The following is a 26,679-nucleotide window of genomic DNA, read 5'->3' on the forward strand; positions in this document are numbered from 1 at the left end:
GAATCGAGCATTCAATAAGTTGATTTCAAAATATTTTAATTTAAAGCTTGTTAGTATTTTTTGTTCATAGTATTATTTGAAGTTGTTCACTATGTACTATTTTTGAAAATTAATTAAAATCATCACATTATTTTGTTTTCAATTTTAAGTATAAGCACCTGATGAATTTTCAAAATAACTTTCGTCACAATTATGGTTTATCTTCAAATACATTAACTACCTTTTCAATTTACTTTTTCTTTCCACAAGAAAATCCCTCTCATATTTGAAGCGTAAAAATGGTCAGCTCTTTCTCAAATAAACTCAGTGATTATCAATATCATTTAATCTAATAACACAGGAGTAAAGTAAGCGATATATAAGCAGCATCGAACAATCATTTGGCTTATAATTGATCACAAAATTATCATCACAAAATCACCTAAGAAAACATAATTCAGGCTAGACATATCGATCTGAACAAATCTTGTTCATTAAGCATATCAACCACCACGTTTGAAAGAGTTATAAATAAAAATACCGTTCAACACGATTCCTGGTGTTCGTCCAAAAATCCACAGTTACTCGACCAAATTAAAGGGCAACAGAAAATCGACTGGCCTGACTTTTCGAGGAGGGATGAAAAGTCACTGGCCGAATTTGATGTAGAAAGTAGAAAGCCACCCTCACACGCTGGAAATGATATGTACCCGATATCATGCTCGGTCGGTCGTGCTGAATGCCACCGTGTTACACGAAAAAGAGCGATAACGTTGTTTTCGGGGCATCGTCGTTCCATCGGCTACATTATATTGCGCAGTATCCGGTTACGCTGATATGATTCGCAATAGAATACAATAATGGTTAACGCACAGACGCTGCTCGATAAAGGAACGATAACAACTGACACTCTCGATGCGGGAGGCTGTCTATTCACTAGCAAAAACACGTAGAACGGTGAAACTATGTATAATCGGCGCAGGTGAAGTGAAGGAACTTGCGGAAGATGGCTGGGTCATGAAGGAAGCATTTGTTAAATCAAAAATAAAAGAAAGAAATAATTTTGAGTTTCTCAGAGACGCAGGGATTAAAGATGAAATAAAATAATTGGTTTTCGAGTACACATATGATACTCGTTCAATATTCCAGCTTTCAATTTTGTGTTGAGAATTTGTCGTTCATTTTCGAGAAATTTTGTAGTAAACAATTTATACAGTTATGTACATGGTTGGTGGCGGGTGGCAGAAATTTTAATGGATGACTCTACATGCTGAAATAAGACGAAACTGTGATTGAGGATTTGTTTCAGAGTTACTGGTTGTTTAAAGAGCGTTTAATTTCCTTCGAAACGTGTCTGGCTTAATACTTATTCTACTGACTGATTCTACTAGGTAGTATCGAGTTTCACAAGGCTAATGCACACCGTCAGCAGGATAAATTCTAAGCTAGATACACTTTATAGGAGCCTTAGGCATGTTTGCCATGATTAATAATTCTGAAACGAAGACTTAAATTAATTTTGTATTTCTGAATTTTCATCTTATCATGGCACGTACAGTTGCTCCCTAAAATAAGATATTTAGTTGTATTTTCGTCTGGAGAACAGATTGGCAGAGTTAGTAGCAAAAATGTGAAAGTAGACAAGGAATACTAAAGCTTGAAATAGAATCGATGAAATGGGGTAAACTGTATTTCGATCACAGACGCTAATTAGAGTCAACGAACATATTCCTGTGTCACGCAATCCGCTCATTTGACGTGAAACAAGTTCGATTGGTTTCGACTGAATCGCAAAAATGCAACTATAGAATTCCGTGTTGTTATTGACTTTTGTTAATACTTGTAACTTCAGTTTAACAATAGAGACCCATAAAACGAAATGAAAACAATTTTCGTGCATTGTCTTGCATTTTAAGAAAATTTCTTCGATTTTTTGAAGAAAAGAACTACAGACCTTTAGATTAACTATATTAATTATTCAGATAAGAAAAAAATTAATGAAAATAATTCTAAAACTGATATACCTATTAAATCTTCTTAATAATATTGCTTGTTCTTACTAGGTTCAAATAAATATAAAGTTTCTCAAATAAATATAAAGATCCTCGTATCGCCATGTGGCACGTTCGAGTTTTAATCGAAGTAAGAACAATTAAACTTCCACGTCGCCGAGTTCTCTTCAACGGGAGGAGTCATTAGTATTTTCCATTCGACTCTCCTTTGTGGCTGACCGCCAATGATACCAATTAACGGTAAGCTGAGTCGTTCCAATTCCGTTGGCCTAGTTTTTCTTCTCACTTTGTTTTCATCACTCGATTGATCTTTAAAAATTTTCGTCTCCTCGAGACATTTCTTGCCTCTGAGATTTCTCATCATAAATTTTGGATATGTAGCTCGTCAGATTTCTTCTTCCCCGTTTTTCCGACGTCCATAAAACATTTTACATGCCTAAGGTTAAACAGCTTTTGTACGCCCAATAAAAGCAATGTTAATATAAAAAGAAATTAATTCTATTAACTTTTCCGATTTCACCTCTTTCTTTCGAATAAAGTTACACCCGTCATTGTTTGATCACGTTTTTCAATAGTATAATTTAAATTAGGGGAAATCCATTAAATATTTTAATTAACATTGCCAACGTTCGAGGTTTCAAGCCGCGATCAAAGCAACCTTTCTAATTAAAATTTCCGCCGCGCTCAAGCGTGAAAATGAAAATAATTTGCTTATGCTGATTCGTTCTGAGGTGTGCAGACATACACACGCGCAGACATATTTATATGATACATATACACAATACACATAAAATATTTTCGTAAAGTTCGATATGATGGAAGCACCAATCTTTCGCTTTATCATTTCCCTCGGTCAGAAGCAGATGAAAATTGGCAGAACATGAGAGATTAGCAGTCGCGAATATCGATAGCTTCTCGCTGAAAGCCTCGTCATCTGAACGAATCATTGCTTCTGATTGGTGACCTGAACCATAGGAAATCGTTTTCAACGAAAAGGGAACCAGCCTGCTTTGTGGTTCCATCGTTTTTTGCGAAGCCTGAAATACGGGTTTGATTCAAGGAACATAAACGCTGCCTCTCGTCGATAAATTGGATCACTCGACTCCAGTGACCAAAACTTAGTCAAATATTTGAAACTTCTCGTGCATGCTTCTTTCCCAATGTTGAAGAATTTTTCATTTAACGATATTCCCTTCGTTACCTCAGTTCTCTTTTTGTTAAAAAACTTGTTTAATTAATGCCCTGTGAGGCATCAAAGATTCCTGAATCTCTTCAACTCCTTTGACAGTGTTCACATGAATGGTGACACTTTTGTCTTATCATAAACTAAACTTATGAGGTTAAGTAAATAAGAACTCTTTAGGCTCTATTTAGATTAAGAGGATTTTAATTAAAGTATTAATTCGCAACAAATGCCCTCGTGCCTTTTGTTTATTATTGCAGAAACAATGAAACTCGTTAGCTTTACGAAAGTCTGTCATATTTGATCATTTCTCTTTGATGTTCTGTTTAATTAAAGTTTGATGGATAAAATAAAAGGCAAGGAAACCTGATTCTTCTTTCCTTGATTACAGCATCGATGTTCAACTAAATGTTATTTCAAATTGCAGTTTATAATTTAAGTAATGAAATTTGTCGCCTTTGGTGATTCCTCTCCATAGTTCTGTTTAATGAATGTCCACTTAATGGGTTAGCTTGAAATCATCGACGTTCATTTCACCAACAATGTTTTCATCAACACTGCTTCGCCAACACCAAGTTTCACTGGTGCTGTATATCCGCCGACACATTGAAATCGTCGATCTGTTTTTGTCGATTTCGAGTTCCGTCGATGGAGCGTTTTAACAGATACGTTAAAATCATCGACGCTTATTTCACCGACAGCGAATTCGTATTTACTGATATAGGTTTTCCATGACCGAAGCGTCTGCAGCGTTATTTTGGTTGATGTTATTCCATCGACACTGACTTTCAGCAGCGACGAATGATTCACTATTTGCTAGTACGTGTTAATATATTTTTTGATTTAATACGCGATAATTCTATAAATTCCTCTATATGACAAACGCAATGAATTTGATACGTCAAAATTTTGAATATGTGACAGAAATGATTTTATCAAACCAAGGAAAATCAAAAATTTGTAGAAAGAACAGAAGCAGAGGAAATTTGTATTATTGAGTTAGCTGAAATGAGTGTCGATGAAAAATATTGCCGATTATTTTAACGTGTCGATTAAAATGCACCGTCGACGAAAATCGAAATCGATAAAAGTCGTGTCGATTATTTCAATGTATCTATAAATATATATCATAGGCGAAATTCAGCGTCGGCGAAACAATACCTATGAAAATATTGTCGGTGAAACGACTGTCGTTAATCTCAAAGTAACCCCCATTTATATATTGCATTCAGTTCTTTGATAACATTCACATAAATAATGGAAAATGCCTTATACAAAATGAAAATGAAGAAGATTTAGTTATTGTTTAACGTTTTAGTTATACCTCGTATAATGACGTTTTACGTTTTTTAAGAATTTTTACGTAAAAATTGTATCGTCTCGCGAATAAAATATGCAGCAGAACTTGTTAAAATTATGATTTATAATTTTCTCCAATGTCTTTTGTATTTTTACATAGTAATTGTTAATTTTTGTTATAAAATTATTGGGTACGAATTTATTATGATTTTCTAGTTTTCATATCAACAGAACTTTGTCCGACATTAATGTGGTTGGTGATTTCATTTCACTCGTCGAGGAGCAATCTGAGGCTCTTTTGTTTCTGCGTTTGTTTCATTGTTCTTTGATAGGAATTAAAAACCGTTTGTCACTGTGCTGTGGAGCATCGTGGGTACAATATTCATATAGGCATATATATTTCACAGATGATCGACGACGATAATATTTTCAATCAATGAAACTCCATGGGCGTTTGTGCGAGAAATTCACTTTTGAAACTTTTTAAGTTTGTTATCCACGCAAGCATTAGCCAGTGAAACTCACACTTCGATGATACATATGTTATTCATTTTTATGTCCGAATTTTTGTACATTTGAAACGCATCGAACATTGACGAATTTCATTTAAATTTCTTCAATAATATATTTTCATTGAACTCATTATTCATTGATTTCAGTCAATCACAATGTTTTAATCAATGATGTTCCATTTTCGAGGAATATCAAATATATTTAACGACTAACTCGATTAATATTACGAATTTAAATCAGGTTGTCGCTTAAGATTAGATTTGCATCTGTTAGTTTTTGAATAAATTGCACTTCAGATGTTCTGAAATTTTTCATATAATTTTATCTGCTTCCACAATGAATTACGTTTTTTTGTCAGTAGTCGAGGAATGTTTATGCTGTTTGCATGTTGTATTTGTATTTTAGTTTAGTTAATATTTAAAAATTGTGAAACAACATAATTAGGGTATATCGACTAATTTAACGAAGTGGAATTTCTTTACCACGGAGATTGTAAATACAAGGGATATTCCAGTAAATTATGTATGTATATTGTTTTAACGATACTCTTGAGCAAACAACTTGGTTTGTCTTTCAACGAGTGTTTTCAACTTTACAAAGAATTTTATCAACTCTTTCGTTTATACATGACCTAAATAAATCGAATTTGATTTTATCAAGTATGCAATTTCTTCACATAGTACATCAGCAAAGTTGAAGTATACAACAGAATTTTGAAACAACAAAATTTTCAATCATTTCTAAAATAAGTAATCAGAATCTCAAACGAGATAAATGATAAATGAATTATACAAATATTTTGTATTTTTTTAACTTTCAAACTCAATTTCCCCATGGTGAAAAATTGCATTTCACGATCTCGCTGAAATATCTCATTTTATATATACCTACGAATTATGTTCTACTATCTCTATATAGAACGACGTAAAAAAAAAAGAGATTGAAAAATTTAGGAGCACACAGGACAGGTTACTTTACTTGCCAAAATGAATTATTTATATTATAATGAATGAGTGGTCACTGTTAATAATACTTTCTTTTTTTCCTTAATTATCGTAGATGGAACGTAACGAGTTCTATGAATTCCGTCACAGAATATTTCTCATTTAATTCTAGCCTCGCTACCATTCTGCAATGGTGCAATAATAAAAAAGTAAAATTTCATCAACAGTTAACATTCTCAACGTTAAACTGTACAAAGCTTAGATGCAGGAATGCACTATGTACTGCAATTCATATTTGTGTTTGTAAAGCATCCATTACATAAGCTACGTATTTGGAACATAAAAATTTGAGTTTATATCTTACTTGAAATCTGAAGAATACAATTTGTATTTTTAACAGAAGAAGAGGAGATTAATAAAACTTTTTCCTTGGGAATCAAAAGGGTAACGCAAAAATCCAAAGTAATATACATTCACTTCGAAAATGAAGACGAACAATTTACATTGCTTTACTCTACAATCACAGATATAATTTTCTTTTTATCCTGTATACTCCAAAAATTCTTCACCCTCTGCCTCAGAATATCCCTTGCGTAAGTGTCCAAAACCATAACGCTTATTTTTTAGACACGTCTTCAAATCTCTGTGTAATGATGCGGTACAGTCAACATCCCAAACCACAGTGAGTTCACTGGAATTTCAATTTTGCGAAAATGTCACCAACGGTCCCACCAGTACTTCCGACCTGATTTTTCCACGTAACTGCGTCTCTCTCGAACATCGCATGAAATTTCAGACCACTCGGGTCGACTAGCGCCGTTTAATGTAGGCAAATGTATTTGCATTAAGGATGAGTTTCTTGAAAGGTCGAAACACCTCAAAATTCAAGAAACTTTCGAGCTTCAAGTATCGAGAATTAAAAAATTTCTGATCTAGAATCACTTCTTTCGTGATCCAAAACCTAGGTATGAAAAAAGTATCTACATTTAAAGAAATTACGACAAAAATATCCTATCGAGACTTGAATTCTTAAAATAAAATAGTTTGGAGAGTTTCGAGATTCCAGTTTCGAAAATTTCGAGAGTTTAAAAATTAAGTTTCGGTTCATCCCTCATTCATATCTCTGAACCCCAACATCGGACCTAACGTATCTTCTTAGCTGTTTGCATTCGTCGCCCGTAAATGGTCCGCTATCTTTTTGTTTCGGTAGCGCTGATAGCTCAGCTGACGTTCTTGCTTCTGGGCAAAGTAAAGTTACAGAGGGAAAAGCGCGGTGGTCAGAGGCGGGAGGAGGCGGGAGATCGACGAGAACGAAGCGAAGAGATAGAGGGAACGCTGTGCATAAAGGAGGATACAGTCAGATAAAAGTGAAAAGTCTGACGGTGGAGGGTTGGGGAAAGCGTGGGAGCAACGAAAGAGAGATGAAAGAGACGGTCGAGAGTCTCCTTTCGTCCGGAACACGTTGACTCGTTTCATCAATCGATACGCTCAAGTGAAAGCTACTGCGATCGCTACACGCGAACGCTCGCGCGATTACTAAAATATCGTTCTCCTTTACTTCACCACTTGTCGCGATATCTCGATCACTGGCGCGAAAGGCGAGCGAAATTGTAGCGTAGTCGAGCAGGAAGCGATTCCTAGGCAATATAATTGCTTGGAATCAGTTTTGTTTGTGAAAGGCTTGGGGTGAAAACTCTGTTCCTGATGGACTAGGTTCCTGAGGCTATGGATACAATGGCTGCGTTTCCTGCCCAGAACTGATGTTCTGAAGAACATGTTCGAATATTCGTTAGATCATTAGTTCTTCAGAAGACGAATCCACTGTAACCACAGCCTAAATCATCCCTTATTTATTAATACTTCAAATACTTGAACTATATTGAGCGAATCTTGAGACGAAACAGGATTAAAGCATTCTTTTTATCCATAAATACTTATGATATAATATAGTGAATTTATGAAAGGGTAAAATATACCTTTTTACAAAGTAGCAAAGTAATATAGAATAGCAATTTTTCTGATATTACCAATTATAACTAAAATGATTCTTTACTTTTTTTGTTATTTTATGTTAAATAAGAATGTCTTTCTTATTCTACATCCCCTTTAACTAAACCTTTAATCATCTTTGCGTTCTATAAATATAGCTACCCCAGTGTATTTTACATACAATCACACCTAACAATAATATAATTCTTTTTCGTTTCATTTTCCGACCAATTAAATTCGTATATTGTAGAATAACTGGAAAGTAATTGAATGTTGCAAAGGGTTTTTCCCCTCAAGACAAGTTACTTGTCCTCGATGTCGCTACAATTTTCTCCTCACCCTCTGCGTAATACAGGTTGCCTGACAATGAGTACCCATCCGAATTCTGAAGCTTTTGCACACGTAATAATTCATTACGCTTTGCAATTCGAGATTTAAGCGACGCCGCGGTAATTTCATCGGTCGCTCGTAATTCATGGATTTCGCGGTCTTCCTAACTTCCAGGGCAATTAGCTGGCTGTTTAGGAGGCTGAACGGGGTATTAGGCTCTCGGGCGGAACGATGACGTGGCGAGTCTTCGAAACGGTTTGCAAATTTTTCTCGGTGATAGTAATACTAAAGTTACGCGAGGCAATTTTTCCAGGACCACTCTGTGGCGAAATTTCGCGAGGAACCCGAGTCATAGGGTCTAATCCTCGCGCTGGCAGTTTCCCGTGTGGCTTTTGCACTTGGTAGAAGAGTGTCGTGAGATGTATCGTATCGAACGTTGGCTAGCCTGTCGCTGGAAGCGCGTCCAAAGTGATTATACTCTTGACCTCGAGCATGGAGAAAATTGGCAACTCGACAGACCTCCCGAAGTTACTATCATTTTTACTTTCATTTCCCAAATGTGGCACTCGAGTTTGAGCAACTATTGGAGACCGCGCAGGTCTGTCTCGGACGAATATCCGTTTGTTTGATAGAAGAGAAATTGATCTTCTCCACGCTCGATCTAGAGACCGATACTACAGTCAGAGCCTGCCGTTATTCATTTGAGCACCCAGGCGGCTTTTCCTACGGGCGTACACTAGTCACAGAGGTCTCTCGTACACGACACTTAATTGAACTAATCCTAACCCTAGAAACGACACACGCTTAGGAAGCGGTCGGGCGTGTTCACACTGAGAAAGCACCTGGACAACCCCTGTAGGACTTTTTTAAGCTCGATGTTCGTCACATACATTCGCAGAGTCCTTTCTCCGTGGGAGGAAAGACGTCGAGGGGGAATCTGTGAGCCCTGACATTCTACCAGGGGATCACAAAACACACAGAGTTTGTGATGAGGGAACGCGTCGACACTTGGCGCATGGTCCCGTGCACGGTGTTTAAACCGTCCACGGTGTGACCAAGCTGTCGATCGTCCTGGGATGTCATCATGAGCACCACGGAGACCCTGACGATCTGTCGATTGCTGAGCAGACGTCGAACACGGCGAGCTCTTTTTTGCTCGACGCCGTCGAGGTTGGCCCCGAGGCGCTGACCACCTCGAGCTTACTCCGAACGTTCGGTGGCTCTTGCCAGCTGGTTACCAGGTTCCCCCAGCTGGCTCCACCGGTCAGGTAGGCTAGAAGGAGTAGAATGAGGCACCCACCTAGGCACCTGCCACTAGCAGTGTCCACGGAACTGCAACCGCTCGTCTGGTTCTCGGTCGTCGGTCTTTGCACTTCTGGGTGAGACACGCGCTCTACCTGCTGGCTACCCGTCCATGGATCCCCCTCTGTGTCCACGATGTTGTGCCTCGTCCCGATCGCCGTGTTGTCCTGGGTCGCCTCTTGTTGGTTCACTGGAGGGCCTGGCTTATCTTTGTCCAGGATGTCGTCGAACTCCAACGAGGTCTCTGTGCCGTAGAACACCAGCTTGTATTCTTCCAGAGTGTCTGGAACAATAAGGTGTCCTGTCAGCTTTGGTTTTTGAGGGGGAGTGGGAGACTGGGAGATCGCTTTTTTGAGACAGAGATATGCTTTGGGAATTTGTGAAGAGTGATACCATACTTTTAATATGAACTTATTTAGCTGTGGTCAATGAAATGGAGTTGATTTACTGTTCGATGTGATTGTTTGCTACGTATATGATTTTTGGAGCTTGTAAGGACTGTTTTGGTAGATGGGGAATGGGGATAACTGTACCTCTGTTTCATTAGCGATTTTTTTGATAGTAGAAAAGTACATAGACATTTATAAAATAGTTACACTATATTACAAACGGAAAATGAAATGGTTGCTTAAAATTAATTATACAGGGTGCACAGTTGTATGTATTTGACATAAGTCGTAAGCTACCTGATGTAACGAGACATCATGGTAGAGGGCAAATGGTAGAGGAAAACTTTATACTGCTTTAATTATGGTTTCTAATGGAAGGAAGAGTAACTTTTTATTTTTCTTTATTTTCAGTTTAAGGTTAAGTTAGCTGATTCACGTGATCCTCTCGTGAAAGGGTTACTCATGATGCAGTACAAATCTAATTTCCAATCCATTAGAGACTGCTTCTTATAATATAAATTCTACCTTTACCATTTTTACCTTGCATCAATGAAACACTACTTTTTATAGCGAATAATGTTCGTGCACTATAATACTTCATGAAATAATAAAATACATACATCGAGTCATAACAAAAATGCTTTGAACTGATAAGTATAAAGATGCATGCTGAAAATTAAAAGATTAAACAATCTTTAAAAACTTCTCCATATGTTGGTAGCGATAGAAATATAAGGAATATTGAAATATATTCACCTAGATGTGTGCAATTATTCAAATTACTCAAATCTTCAATTATTCAAATACAGAAAAGAAATCGCCTTGTTGACGTGAAAAAAGTCATAGATAGAATAAATATTAAATCATAACAGCGAGTTTATCGATTCAAGTAAAATGAACTTGTGATAATTCTAATAACACCTACAGAAAAATTAAACCAAGGGAACTTACCATCACGTATTTTAGCTAATATAAACGGAACTACAAACTAATAGAAAATATGTTGGCATTAGAATAACTTATTACACCCTACAATAACAAATGTACCCAAGTCCGCTACGTGATTCGCAAGCAACAGCATGGACGTGCTTAAATTAAAGATCAACGTTTTGTATAAACTCAACGCAACGATGTGTCCTTGTTTATAACACGTTGGAAATTACTCACGGTTCAGCAGCTTTATCTCATGGCTTCGCCAAATAATTAAACACACGTAGGATCTTCCGCAGATACTGCAATTACATGAAAAATGTTCAACGAAGAAACTCAAATTAAAATTTAATCTCTGCTTTGATACAGCTCTTCGCGTTAATCTTTCCTTTGCTAATCGCAGGAAAAATCCTATCAATCTGTACCTTTTCTTACGACAGAATATCGATGCATTGAGATCTAGAAATGAATCTTTCCTTCGTTCTTTTCTTCAAAAGAAACAGAAGATCTTCGAAGAAAATTCATGAAAATAAAATCAAGGGTTCTATATTCGAAGAAATAGGAAAAGTACCGATAACGATCACTAATGTCAAAGAAAATGTAATTTTTTTAGTCATTTGTCTTCTCTGCAGCATTAATCTATGCTTCGTTTATTCCGATGAAATCGAGCAGTAAGAACGATCAATTGTCGGAAACAAGTCGAAGCGATTTGCAGCGTGGAATTGTGTTCTTAATTCTCGTTTGTCGGCAGTGACGGGGTATCAGCGATAGAGCTCGAAAGGCAGGCTAAATCACAAAACGTATCGTGCGAGATTAAAGCCATCGATACTCGTAAAGGGCTTCAATTAAAATCTTCATCTGGAGTTTCTCTATCGAACGTTTTATCGTTAATTAAAAACGTTTGACGGTTGAGGTGATCGATAAGCTGGCTGATTTTCCACAGTCGTGCATATTACAAAGTTAGCGGTAACCCGATCAAAGGGAGGGTTTTCGTCAAATTAATCTCCTTTCGCTCGACGAAATGCCTGTACATTCTCACACTGAGGATAATATAATATTGTCAAGTGTCTGTCATATGTTGCATATTTTACAGATTGGAACCTTATTCTATGTTTTTGTACGCACAGCGTCAGTTTATTATTACATTAGCTGCCCTCAGGAACCCGAAATCCATTTTATAAAGGTAGTAGAAAGTGAATAGTTTCTGCTGCCTTTTAAGAATAGAACTCTTATTAATTTCTCTGTCATAAATACGAAGTTTGATATTTTGAGTGACTAGTGTTATATACAATTTTTAAATATTATTTCCAATTTTATAAAGATGACTTGGTACAAGAGTATTCTAAACTGGTTACCATTTTGATGGATAGAGACAAATGCATAATATGAACTGGAACATTTTTGTATCCTGACTTCATGTCTCCTATGGTCCAAAAATATCAGTAAAGACTTTGACTCAGACAACTTTATGGCGTCAGTCTTAAAAACGAATACATTTCAAACGAAGAGGTACGACCGCGTCGGTGGCAAGTATTTCCAAGAGTGAAGACACACAGCAGAAAAGCCCAGACACTGCGAAGCCCATCACAAGTATCTTTCTAGGTTCCCAGAAAACTGGAGCTTTCACAGGGCGAGCGAATCGTCACGATTCTAGTCCCAAATGTGTCACCGTCTCTCTCGTCTCCTTAACGTCGTCCAGCATCACTATCTAACGACAGACGGGCGCATCCATTTCGCGTGGCTCGAGTGCACTTTGCGCGTTATCCACACGCACAGGCACGCGTGTGTCTACGTTCGTTCGCTGTGAATGACTACTTCATCCGCGGGCGGGTGTCTCGCAGGGTGGCCTTAGAAAAGGCTGTGACAGTGAAAGGGAAGGGCGGGAGGGTGTCAATGTCGTCGACGGGTCGGGAAATTAATAAAGCGTCGCGACGTTGCCTGGAAAATTTCATTCTCGCCTTGAGAACTGGGCGGGAACGTAAAGGGGAATAGACGAGTTTGCGAAGAAGCAAATAAGAAGCGTGAATGATTTGTAACGCTGCTAGATGTATTAATAACGGAGGCGGCGTTACGATGAGACGCGCGGCGAAGATATGGCCGCGTTGAAATATAAAGTGCAGGAACGTAACATCATTTGTAAAAGTGGAACATAATATTGGGAACATTTCTCTGGGGAGTTAAGGAGGGGAATTGAATACCTCAGGAACAATATTTTTGTGTACTTGTAATGGTGAATTTAGATGGGAACGATATCAGGAAAGGATATTACGTTTCTGCGTTCGAATGGGATGGGAGTTGACAGAGACATGGGATGGCTACTTAAAATTCGTATTCATAGATTAGTGATAGGTTGGCGAAATTTAGTAGTACGTTTTTGTTATCAGCTTGTTAATATTTGTATTATTCTATAGAATTATTTGAAGCAAGTGAGATTCGTTTTAGTGTCTAAGCTGAAGTGACAGTGAACTAATTGTATGTGAATCAACCACACGCTATAATCTAATAATTGATATGAGGTGTCTCAGAATTGGTGATGCAAGTAGAAAGACGGTGATTCTATGTGAAAATATAAGTCGAGAATATAGAATTAAATTATGTTTCACCGAGAAAGTTGTTCTTACTTGTTTATAGCGAGGTAATAAATAGTTAGTGAAAAGGAGGATCACTCTTGAATTATCCATGTAAAATTAAAATTAATTATACCCTGCATGCTTTTCTGTGATAAGTATATAGTCATAAATTTCCAATAAAGTCGATAGTAATAAAGTCGATATTAAAGTTCAAGCGTCTGGGGAGGTGAAGTATATCATATGGGCACGTTACATCACTGTATAACGTTCGACACTTAAAGATATGCGCCGTTTTACGAACTGTCGGGGGAAATATCCTGCTCCAGGCAGAATAGAGACCTTAAAGGCCAATGGGAGCATAGACATTGTTACGACTTTGATAAAAGGTCCGTGCAACGCGTAAAAATCATCATTAACGTCTTAATGGGACTTATCGAAAATGTTTTATGAGATTAATCACATTTTTTAGGGTCAGGAGGAAAAAACGTTTTCCACATAAGTAGTAATAATGAAGCAATACACAATTATCTAATTTAATCCTTATGTTCTATATTGAATAAATTAAGGTAAATCATTTTTCATTTTTAAAGGATCTGAATTAGGTTCCAATTTAATAAAATCAATATTTTTGACTATGTCTCAAGTCTCTAAGGTTTCGACAAAATTAAAAATTGAAATTGTATGGATATCTGTTGCAAAATGTTAAACATCGTAATTTTGTGTAATATGTAAACTACTATGCCTACAGTTTTTAACTAAACGAATAAGTGGATTTCCTCATTCATTAATTCTCGCAAGTTAGAAAATAGTATTAAATGTGTTACTCTCGTTTCATGGAACGGCCACGTACAAATTAATTTATTTGAGTTCACATAGAGAGAAAAATAAAATTTTACATGGAAATACGGAGTACCTGTTGAAGTAAATTGGAATAATGGACTGTCCATACCCTGCGTGACCTCCTTTTTTAACGACAAAAATTAAGCAAAATTTCGAATTTCCATTAAAACTGTTTTTATTAGACTTTTGTTGAGCGACGGAAATAAAAATACTACAAAATCCACGGATCTGTTGCAAAATAGGTAAAATGGAAATAATTTAATTTACTCAATAATCATATCATTCTTGATCAACCGATTGTTAATTCGAATAGTTAACAATAATGTAAGTCAAGAAATATAAATAGGTACTATTTTCTTCACTAATAAATATTTAAAAAATCTATAATTTCGGAAAACAGATATTCCATCATTAGAAATAAGTGAGACTAAAATTATTTCATCCTTATGTCTATGCTGTCGATTCAATCGGTTCCATTAGCTGATAGTGCTTGCGTTCTAGATTACAGGATAAGATCGAGTTGTTTAAGATCTATTTCTACTGAGCACACATTCTCATGCATACCAGCGAATCAAGCAGACAAGCATTACCTGCAGCGAAGTCATTGGAAGTTTTGATTAAATGGTGCAGCTTGCGTACACCTACCTTCGCAAGTTTTCCTATTATGGTCATAGTAAATTTTAAGGAGTTGGACTTCAAATGTTACGTAGGGGAAACTTTGTCTGGCTCATAATTAGTGTGTACATAAAACGAAATTGGCATGCTGCTGGAGTTTAATGAAGAATGTTCTGCTAGTGCATATATTAGAAAATTTTAATAGTAATAGGTGTCTGATTACTGTAAAATTAAAAGAGAAATCTGCAAATCACTCTAGGTTGCGACATTTCTTGATAGAATTATTAGTCATTATTGTAAAATATTCCGTACATTTTAGGATAAAGCACGAAAGCGTTTGAAGTGTTTAAAAAAATCTTGCAGTCAATTTTTCAATGTTTGTCTCCGTCGTGTGCAACTCTGTGCGTATATAAAAATGAATAAATGTTTCAGAACTTATAGTGATTTATAGATACAAGCAATACACAAGTAACAAAAACTTCATAGAAATAATAACGATTACAATGAAGTGCAATTACAATTATACAACAAACGAAGAAAACGAGATACGAAGAAAAAGTGTACCAACGTTACTTAATTCTTCTTCACATAAACGAATGCACTTCTATTTTACACTACCTACTGTTGCGCATTACATCAAGAAACTCCATATAATACGTATCCATGGATGTGAGTGTAAACATGTCGGAATTTCAATTTAAAATTGACTACCTTGTAAGCACTCAAGATTTTAAAAGAAACAATTTCAGAAAGTTAACATCCCCAAATGTCTATTTTTTATATATTATCTAGACTTCAAATTTAAATATTCTACTTCGAAGCTATACAAGTCTAACCTAATATCAGCTAAATATTAATCAGCGTGAAATAACATCTGACCCAGTTATGTAATTTTTACAGTCATAATGTTTCGTTCTAAAATGTTACTTTTAGGCCTGATTCTCAGACTAAAAGTCGACTTCAAGAAAGAGATCTTTCTACTGACTGGATTGCAACAGTTAAATATACCCACAGTATACATCACTTATATGTACACAATGTGTATCAATTGCAACATCTCTTCCGACATGCACACTACTATCCACAGACAGCTCGTCACACGGTTATACATCCAGGTCAACGAAATCAGAATACCCTTGTCGACGTTCTTCGAGCTGAACTGTTCATCCTGCAATAAGTCTAGACCCTTCGCCCTGGTCGCGTGTTGCCCAGCGCCGCGGACCCCAGCGTAAACTGGGTACAGTGGATAGAGCTGTTGAATCTTCGGGTAGTGCTGGAAGATCTCTGGTACGCTGTCGATGGCAGGCTTAGCTGGTGGCTCCAGCAGGATCAGACCTCTCTGGAGCGAGGAAGCGGTCACTATGTTCACTACTCTCTGTCTGCTAGTCACTCTGGGGGTCGATACCGTCGTGATAGGTCTGGTTGGAGCGACCGTAGTCGTGATTGGACTTGGTGTGCTCCTACCGCGTGGCCTGGACGTGATCAATCGAACCTCTCCAGCGGCATAAGGTCCTCTGGCCGCGGTCAGACCTCTCAGCGTTTGCACAGTGGGCTTCGGGGTGGGTTTATTAGCAGATTTCCCGTTTTTGTGCTGCCCACGTACCTTCCCCTTCCTCTGTGACTGCAGCTGCGTGTTTAGCATGTATGGTGGGCTCAGGTTCCCTGACTTCTCGGACTTGTGCTGCGTCTGCTTGCTCTTCGGGTTGGTCAGGGAGTTCTGCGTTTTCGTAAAGATCGTCTCTCGGGGCTTCACGAATGGCCTTCGAGGCATGTTCACGCCAGCGGGATTGTACAAAGCGTATTCCGTGCGATCAGGTAGCGTTGCTGTTCCGTAGAAAATCAACGCCCACTCGTGAAGCGTTGCGCGTCCTGATTCGAGGGGAGTGGCCAGCAGAAAATTGGAGAACATTGTTATAGTTGGGTGACGTTTGTTAATGGTACATGGAGGATCTTGGGACACTTCTTAGTTTAAATTTAGATTTTTGTGGTTCGAAATATGCTTTGCTTAATGAAACTATGTGGAATTGTCTTGTACCATTTTGAATCATTCAATGTAAAGTATCGAATAGTTGATTAAAGTGACAATTCTATTGCATTCATTCAAGTTAGTTATTTGTAATGAAGTTTGAAAAGAAAGTAAACTTAAAACACTTTAAAAGTATTATCCAAGTCTGTGTAAGTATTCCAGACAGAGATTGATTAAATTTAGTGGTAGAAGTGCGAATGGTCCTGACAGATTCTGGTTAGCAACTTAGATAATTATATAAGGTTAATGACTGAAAGATTGAGCGCTCTTAAGATACCTAGACAGAAGAACTATTTTTTGTAACCCGTAATTAATGATTCTTCTTATGTTCTAGAAGCTCTCATCTTGAATAGGTGATCTATTAAAGAATCTTTAGAATTTATATTCCACTCCTTGGAGACTTGACGTCACAATATATCTTTTTCTATAGAATCTGTTTGCACAATCCAGTTAGAATCACTGTTTCTAATACATTCAAATCAACATTTTAATCAACCTTCCACACAAATACTCTTCACCTTCAGACACTTCTGATCTATCATCCATAAAATAACCCAAAACAGATCTCCTAGAGTCAGAAAGGCACCTACAGAAACTCTGACTGCAAACTAGGCATCCGTCATCAGGAAATTAGGAATTCTATGAATGTTAAACGTCGACAGTGATAAATCAAACAATTAATCATTCCCTATTGACTCGATAGACTTCTAGCACAATATTGTACTTGGCCAACGACAACACACAAAAGTCCGCTGTGCGCGAAATCAACGCAAACACAACTGCTGATGGTTTAAATGCTTATGCTTGGAATGTACTCTGCGCATTATGCGGTACAATAGAGCTAGCATGCAGCTTATGGAGAAACACGACAGAGTACAAGCTCTCACGTTAACCCGCACTTATGCACATATCGGCTTTAACGGGCTTCTAGCTAGAGACGGTTCTAACGGTTTCACAAGGTCAGCTTTCTCCTGAATGACGAGACCCATCGGCGCGGGGATACCATCACGGGGGAACGCGCCACGAATATGGAATTATGCCCTTGGGAAGTGGTGCAGCAGCTTACGTGGCCCCACGTGCGCGGTTTACGAGAATTCCCTGCATGTCCTCGAAGATGAGACGATAAGATAGCAGATGGTTGTAACACACTAGGTGTTTGAATCTATGATGCTAAACCGTTCGATTCGCCTTTTATGGAATCTTTCAATTTCAAGCGATTAATCTATTAGGGGAAACTGTACGGAACAGGGTTGCAATTATTCCTTCTACTTTTTTTTATTTTTCGAAGGGGTAGATGTTGAAATTAGCTCTCGAAGATTTTCTCATTATCGGGCGCTTCTTTCAGCGCGACTTGAATATGCAGAGAGGGTCGTACTGCTAGAATTATCTCATCAAATTATAATATATTCGCGATGACGAGGAGGACTTTATGGGTGCACCTGCACCTTAAACACATCCAACATGTAGAAGTAATGTTGGGAATTCGTTATGGGCGGATATGAGAGGCAGAGATATAGCACTTGCAGACAAATTTTACGCGAATATCGGCTTTCATGAGGCTGTAAAAGCGGCTTAAAATGGTTTTAGTACTTGCACAAGATCAGTTGCTCTTCTTCGTAACTGAAACTTGTCTTTGCATACAAGATGTGAGTTTGAAATCGTCTGAAAATGGTTTGACAAGTTTTGTTATTTGCGATTCTGTTTCATCCTAAATGCCACTTTTAAATGTCGTTGTTCCTTGATTAATAAAACCATAGAACGAGGATTTTCGCGCCCTTGTAAATCAAAGAAATGGCTATTTTATGATACTTCCACAGAAAATTAATGAGCTGAAATATTATGCCTTTATTGTGAAATTTTGATACCTTATATAATTAAAGTATCTAATAGTTACAAGATTCAATGTTTCCAGTTCAACACTTGTTTACTATTCGATTAGATATGAAACTTCTCAGTTAAATATTCTCGATATGTACAAAGATTCTAACAAATCTGGAAATATTTGCGATATAGAGAACAAAAAGATGTATACAATGGGCTTACCTTGATATCGACCCTCATTGTGGATTTCAAGTTTCCATGTGCCATGTGGCCTTTCTCCCCAAGTGTGAACCGACATAAATGGCCATTGATTGAAACCAGCCTTCGAGATGTCGAGTGGCCTTTTTGCAAGTAGAGTACTCTTCGTACCCTGTGGAGATGTTAGTTGTATTTGAAGATCTCCTCGTCTCGAGGCCATCAAGGATACCTTCGCCTATGACAGACCAGTGATATTCTATTTAGAGAATATTGCTTTTTTAAAACTTGGAATCGGATACTGTTCGATCTAATATAGGCCATGGAGCCAATAGAACCAATAATTCTTTATTTGTAAATTACTTATTAATTATTTATCCACACAAGGTTTAAATCCAGGTTTAAGGTTTATGGTTTGAGGAAGCTTAAGTCCAGGCTGAGCTACAATGAAAGTGCAGAAAAACATTGACGAACTAGCTCTAAATGATTTGCAGCAATGCTCCCACAATAGACAGCACCGCAAGGAGAACAAACTCGAACTAATCAGGTCTACGTTCCTTTCAAAGAACTCAGGAAGATCACTATGGAAGTAGACTTAATTTGTTTGACTGCAAGAATATTCCCTCTTAGTCTTCTACTCCCCCTAAAAGCGACAGGCACTCTGATTCGTCAATTTTCTTTAACGTCTGTTACCTTCGAAACGTATTCACCTACTATAACATGCGAAGGAGCTGTCACGAGGAAAACTATTAATCTACTGTTTACACGGTGACATGGCGCTCACCTGCACGTGCTCGAGAAAATTAACACCGCTACACTCCTTGACGTGCAACTCCAAGGTTAACTGACTCTTTGGTGGTATTGGCCTGTAACAGACATGAATGTTAGGTCAGTTACGGAATTGAAGCAAGAACTGTTTCGACTTTATTCCTGATCTTTTGCACTAAATTTTTAAATAGTTTCGTAATTTCTTTCATTTCTATTATACACAATTTGGATAAATCAGGCATAGACTTGAATTGAAGACACAGAATCCATCTAAAATCAAGTGTTATACTATATAAAAGGGTGGATGAGTAATGTAGGGGTGAGTTAAGAAAAAAAAGTTAAGGGAAACTTGTCAATTCCTTTTTCAATTTTAGTGGGAAAGTCAAATTATTATTAGAACCTATTTGAAGAAGTTTACTTGAGGGAATTATTATTACTGATAAATGTACTGATGTGGTATGTATCATACCTTTTAAGGGAAAGATAGAAACGTAAAATATTTGAAGCTAGGAATTTACCTGCCCATATGTGGCGCGGAAACTTCACACTTGTGTTGTTCTGGAACTGTTCGCCATCTCCTCGCCAAACGCACCATGGCAGCTGCATCCATTAACCCATATCCGAAACTGTGGCTCACTGAAGACAAATTAGTCGCTAATACAACTTTCTAAAGTGCCCCTACATAGGACGCTTTAAAAAAAGCGCCTTGAAAAAAAGCTTTTAAAAAATGAGTCTCTAAAATAATATAAAAAAGAACAACAAAATAGCTCTGAACAAATCGTAACAGGTAACGCCTGTCTGCAGCAGATATCATTTAATATCCTTCACAATTGCTCGTCTATGTATTAACAGAGCCAAGAAAGATATTTATTTTCCCTGTTAATTCATTTGCATTGCTAAATAATCCTTAAATTGGGTTGAGAGATTTTGAAACTTGCGAAACTACGCTCACCGTTCCTCCCAACGCCGTTGGTCACCCAATCTGGAGCCTTCAAGTTCGCTGGCTTCGCCGTCCTCACAACGATGTGTTGCATGTCCCTCCAGGTCAGCTCTTTATTAGCCTCGAGGGCAAGGGCGCAGATCCCAGCGGCCAAAGGTGCCGACGCGGACGTGCCCGTGTGACTGCTGGTGCAGTGCTGATGTAAATCAGTGGTAACCACTTGTTTCTCCCCCGTTGAGCCGGAACTGTAGGTGGTCGCCAGGGTGGAGGAGCAAGCCTCGCTGTACCAGGGCACCTGTCCGTTCTCTGTCGCGCTGCTGATCGACAGCGTCCAGATACTGTTCGTGTACCCGTCGCAGTTGCAGTTGTCGTGGTCTCTACCACCGTTTCCCGATGCCCAAACGAAGATCGACCCTTTGCCGTTCCGCCCCTGCCGATCAAAGCGACAAACTTGGAGAATCGAGCGCTCATGTTTGGCCGAAGGCCCTTTCATTGGACACGGAATAGCTAATCGGCTGGGTTCGTCTTAGGTATCCTTTGGTCTTTGCTGTCTGTGCTCACGGCCTCTGCTAGGCTGGAGGCACGTGTAAGCGTTATCGTCTTTGATGTTATGGCTCTGGTTGGATAGCTTTGTCGGCGGATGAAAGGAATATTTAATTGATGTTGAGGTATTGGGTGGTATTGAGAAAGAATGTTTGTAATCCTTGTACCAAGGTACTGTCGCGTTCACTGTTACGTGAAGGCACTGTTTTAAAGTAATTGAGAACTATTACATACATAGTTATTTTGCAGGTAGGAAATATTGATGTTAAATTTAAAAAAGAATTTCTAAGTGAAAATGGATTGAAGATCCTTAAATATATTTCTTATGAAATCAATTAAGATTATGAATACTTTATAGAGAGGAACTTCATCTGAAGGATCTGTTTATACGTTTAATTGCTGCATTGAGAATTTAGAATCACTGAAATCAATTTGTTTGCATTATACATAAGTTGAAATTTGCATGTTGATTAATAAAACAGGGCTTTTCTTAATTTCATACTTATTCATAATAAAATATCAAGTACTTGATATTACATTTAGAGTAATTTACTGAACTTCGAGAATTAAATTCATGTACTCACATTACGCTATTCTTAGTTTCTAAAAATATGTTAAATATATATATAAGTAAAAATATATGATTTTTAATTTCTGTCCGATTCGTATGAAGGTGTACACATTTAGACTTTTCACATTTGTTTCTCGAATGAAATAATTCCTATAAAAGGAAGCAATTTACTAGATATCATTCTTTTTCAAGCAGTATCAGTTCAAAGTTTAGCAAACCCTTCGTTACGACGATTTCAGCCAAGTGTTCTGTGGAAATATTAAGCTGTTTAGCATACAACGGAGTAGACCGCGAACTGTCACGAACAGAAAGTGTCTTTATGAATATTTAACGATTAACGTTGTATTGGACGGAAGTGCTTTAAATTCAGAAGTAACAGTAATTATGCCGTGGAAGATGAATTCATATCTCGGGACGACAGTAGTTGGATCAACATCGTTCACAACAGCAAGAACACAGAACGCGAAAAGTACCGTGCATATTTAAAATCGTACATGACAAATAATTCTCCACACGATAACGTTTCTCTAGAAAATTCTCTAAAACGTGACTAATAAGAACTCAGGTTTACACCTAAAGGCTTAACGAGTACTTATTACCTATTGATAAAACAAAAATAAGTCGAATAAAATATAAATGAACATTCGAAATATTATTTGTCTAATAAATATTCATCGAAAACGTCCCCTATTGAATAGACATGCAAAAATCCCTCAACTTTTTTACAGTATGGTATTTTCATCCTACACATTAGAATAAACAACAAAGTAATAAGAACTATAAAGAAGAACTAAAAAGAATTTTATTCAATGCAGTCAATCAGCAATGCAGCGCTTCAGTTTATTTGCGAACTAGATGAAATTTGTTGTCGAATACATAATAAGAAGCAACCGCCGAGAAATAGAAATATTTGTCTTGCAACATAGCTGTGAAATTCATGAAGCACGTGATGAATGGAAAATGGCTCGTTGAAACGAGGAATGTTTATTAGGACTACTATTTTCAAAAAGAGAAACATAGTTTCTTCCATAGTACTTCCTCTATTAATATTGAATTAAAAGAATCATTTTGAGTCACAATAGAAATTTTCCAAGCCTGCTTGTATTCGTCGTAATACCTTAACTCATTTAATAAGCGACATCATAGATGAAGGACACAGAGTGGTCACTAGACCATGATAACCATTTTATGAGAGCTGTGTCAAGGTAACGACACTATCAAATTCCCGTTACTTAATCGATTAACTACACCGGAATATATTACTCGAGGATATGTAGCACCACTTATGGAATTTTGTTGGCATTAGGGACAGTGTTCAAGGTTATTAAGGTTTCTGAATTGTTGAGAGCGAATGAGTTTAATACGAAGGGTATCACGAGATGAGGAAAATGTTCCTCAATTTTACTATGGAAATTATTTTCATGTAACATTCTTACTACTCATGTGTACGATATATACCATATACTTTATTCAATTAATGATATTCATAGATTTTGTATTTCAATTAACAGTTAAAACTCAAATATTCCACGAAATCCTCACAGGTTGAAGTTCTATTGAAAAAAAGCTTAACTCGTAATTTTGCTAACTCAAAAATAAATACTAGCAGCTTTAATTCGAGCCATTTAAGATATCCATCACCCTCCTCTATTCGTAACGATCAGAGTTAATTACAGAACATTATCTTCGCGATCAGTTTGTAGTTCGAGTGAATTCTACTTTCTAGCGGGCACTGTTTTAACGAGTCTCGGCGACGAAAGCACCTTCCGATATTTGCATATGACTTACGGCCAACTCGCCGCGAGTAAGCTTGAAATGGTAATGTGTACAGGTGAGGCGGTAGCAGGAGGGAAGGTCGCTTAAAAGCAGCCAATTAGAAACTTTGCGAGGGCTGGACCTCGCCGACGGAGTCTGTTAAGCCAGGGCCAGCCGAAGAACGAGCAACTGCTCGTTCTAGGGAGTAATCGAGTTACGGTTGTCCCAGGCAACGACCATTCCGTCGGACGAAAGACAGATTTTTCGATCAATCGAATAATTACCATCGACGTTCGTTAGGTAATGCCAATTACCGGCTGGTTCATCTTTTTTCTTCGAAAGTACTGTTACACTTGCGATGGTAGATGTAGCTTTTCATAGGGTTTCAAGAATTTTGTCTTGTTATTTAGCTCAGCAAGTTTTCGAATACTTCGTAGATGATTGATTAACGTTTTATTCGTAGAAGCCACAAAGCTGTGAAACATTTTTCGAGCTTTAGTTATAACAACTTTTTGTGATTTGATTATTGGTATTAAATAATTTATAAAATTAATGTTATGTTACTTGGAATGTAGAAAGGAGGTATGAAATGTTGGTATTTTCTATTATCAGTATAATGTCTTTTGTATTTAAATGAAAATAAAATAAAAATACACTATGTGGAGTCTAGCAGACTCTAGTTAAGGGTTAATAGCAATATAGATAGTACATATGTAAAGTTCAGTTATAGGTGGAAGAAAAATTAAGAGAGGATTTTAGATTGACCAGTTGAATTTCGTCGCTTTTTTGTCGAACACAATGTGAGAGAAACATTGCCAATAATTCTCTAATACCATGACAAAATTTTCTCGAAACATTTTATAACCTCTCGTAAAGCAATGAGCCCATTGTCCCCAAAGTCGTAAACGCTTAGGCACGTTTTCGAATAAAAGTTAGCATTTGGCTCAGGAAATCGACAGTTTTTGTTGGGTTACTGATCGTGAACGATAGAAGAGCTGAATAATTTCCAAGCATGTGTTACACTGTGACAAATTACTTTTTTATTGGATATTTTTGAACTCTTTGTGGATCAATAGATAGGAAATACTATTTTTTAACAATTATTGTTTATAACGAAACTGACTGTGTAGGTCGGTATAATATACATGCAGGATTTACTGTCTGGATACATGCGTCTGACCATTGCTCAGCACTTCTACTTAAATCTTATAATTCCTGTAAATAGCCACGCTTGCTAGTTGAAGTTTTAAAGCTATATAGACAGCGATTTTCCAATAAAATATCACTTAAATACTTCCATGGAGTTCAATTTTGCATTGGATTTTATTTCCAACTTATATGCCTACTTATACAGGCTGTTTCACGCAACTGTGCCAGGCTACAGTTCTTAAACGGTAAGAGATAGAAAAAAATTTCATTAGACTTTCATTCATTAAAACTTCATTAGAGTTTAAGTTTGTCTAATGAAATTTTGTCCCATCTCTTCCAACTATAACACCTTGTATACCTACTAACGAAATATAAGAGATAATTTCACTACTCATAGGAACTAAAACTTGTAACTCCACTCGCCAAAAATACTGCAGTACCTTCTTATTATGTTACCTTCTTCATTTCTTTCAACACACAAACTATTGTCAAAAATATGTACCGACTGTTAATTGTACCGACTTACGAATGTCCAAGCAAACGATCGTTATTCTCGCCCCCTCGTCGTTAACAGAAAACGGAAACCTCTCTCCAAGATCCGAGTTCCCTACTTCCCTGCGCGCACGAATCAAACAGAAGGAAGATCGAAGAATCCCCGTTGAAGGAGCCGAAATAAAAGGAGGCGAGTGTCGGCAGGGCTCCGATTCACAATCGTTCGCCAGACAATGGGAAAGAAAACAATTGTTCGAATGAAAGATCTCGCGTTTTCCGTCACTCGAAATCCTTTCATTTTCGTTAATACGCGCCATTGTCTCCGCTCGTCTATTTAATTCGTAACTGTGCGGCTGCATCCTAACGATCGGTCTTTCGGTTCGATGCAACTACCGGCTGACACGCCGAAGTTCCTTGTTGTCTGAGGAGCGAGATAAAGGGCCTTCGCCTCCTCCGCTGAACGCAATCGAACCAACGAAGAAAGACGGGACGTGTGCGTGGGAGAGAGACACAGCGGCAGCTTCCGAGCGTCTGCTGGATGGTATACATCGAGGTAACAATGAGGTAGCTGCCGTTCCCATTGTCGGCCCGCGGAAAGATCCTTGGGACACTTTTAGGTGATGCATTTCTGGGAATTTCATTCTTCGGGGAGACGAGTTCTACGATCCTATCGCGACGGTTAGGAACTGAGACTTTTTCTTGTATTACAAACGAAGTAACGAATTTTCTGTTTTCGATGGAGGTGTCGCGAAGACGTCCCGCTTTTGTGCGCGACGGAGCTTCGCTCCTCGACAGTAAGAGTAGGAGTACGAGGAGGATCGAATAGGGGAAGATTCCAGGTGAAGAGGTCACAATTTTATTTCATGTACAGGGTGTCCCAGAACTGGTGGTACAAGAGGGGTGATTTGGGTGAAGGGTGGAGAGGGTTACAAACAAGTCGAAAGTGTGCATTAAATTTTCTTGGTATCGTGCTTCGTCTTCGAGAGAATTGAGTTTGAATTATGATCGAGCATAAGCATAGAGAAGTGGGAGATCCAAATTGTTTTCATAATTCATTGACTGGATAAATAAGAAATTTTTGGTAATAGTGAGACAGTATGTCTGAGGTCAGATAACTTAGATTAATTGAATCGACAAGTTTAATATGTCAGTATATTCTGAAGAAGATTTCAATGCGTCACAGATTAAGGCGCGGTTACCTTTAACTTGTGCAAGGATATAAAAATGCAAGGAGATAGAATATTTACCAACCTTCGTGATTCCTTCAATGAAAGCTCTGGTAGCAAGTTCGCCAGGGCCATCGACGGTTTTTCCATCATCGTCGGGTCCCCAGGAGGCACTGTAAATGTCGATGTGCTGAGGATTCAGACTGAGAGATCTGGCCTCGACAGCATCGGTTACATCTCCATCCAGCATCCTGACTCCTACAGATAGAAAGTAAAAAAAAGATGACTCCTATAGATAGAAAATAGAAAAAGATTATCATTAATGTAATGGTGTCATTTCAGAACTCTGTTTTCCAAA

General features: G+C 37.7%; 1 protein-coding gene across 3 annotated transcripts in view; it reads right to left on the reverse strand.

The window, feature by feature from the left end:
• LOC143179851 (furin-like protease 1) overlaps positions 1–26,679 on the reverse strand; it is a 245,303-nt gene that overhangs the window by 16,038 nt on the left and 202,586 nt on the right. For 2 of the 3 annotated variants that reach the window (XM_076379254.1, XM_076379253.1), the window contains exons 5-10: positions 26,407–26,579; positions 20,658–21,075; positions 20,224–20,341; positions 19,722–19,803; positions 18,965–19,175; positions 9,550–9,834 (exon numbers count right to left, since the gene is read on the reverse strand). In XM_076379254.1, coding sequence (XP_076235369.1) covers positions 9,550–9,834; positions 18,965–19,175; positions 19,722–19,803; positions 20,224–20,341; positions 20,658–21,075; positions 26,407–26,579 — 1,287 coding nt within the window. Of the gene's footprint in view, positions 1–9,549; positions 9,835–16,029; positions 16,765–18,964; positions 19,176–19,721; positions 19,804–20,223; positions 20,342–20,657; positions 21,076–26,406; positions 26,580–26,679 lie in introns of all 3 variants that reach the window. The other variant, XM_076379255.1, reaches the window with a different exon arrangement.

Source organism: Calliopsis andreniformis, chromosome 5, assembly GCF_051401765.1.
Source record: "Calliopsis andreniformis isolate RMS-2024a chromosome 5, iyCalAndr_principal, whole genome shotgun sequence".
NCBI classification, from domain to species: domain Eukaryota; kingdom Metazoa; phylum Arthropoda; class Insecta; order Hymenoptera; family Andrenidae; genus Calliopsis; species Calliopsis andreniformis.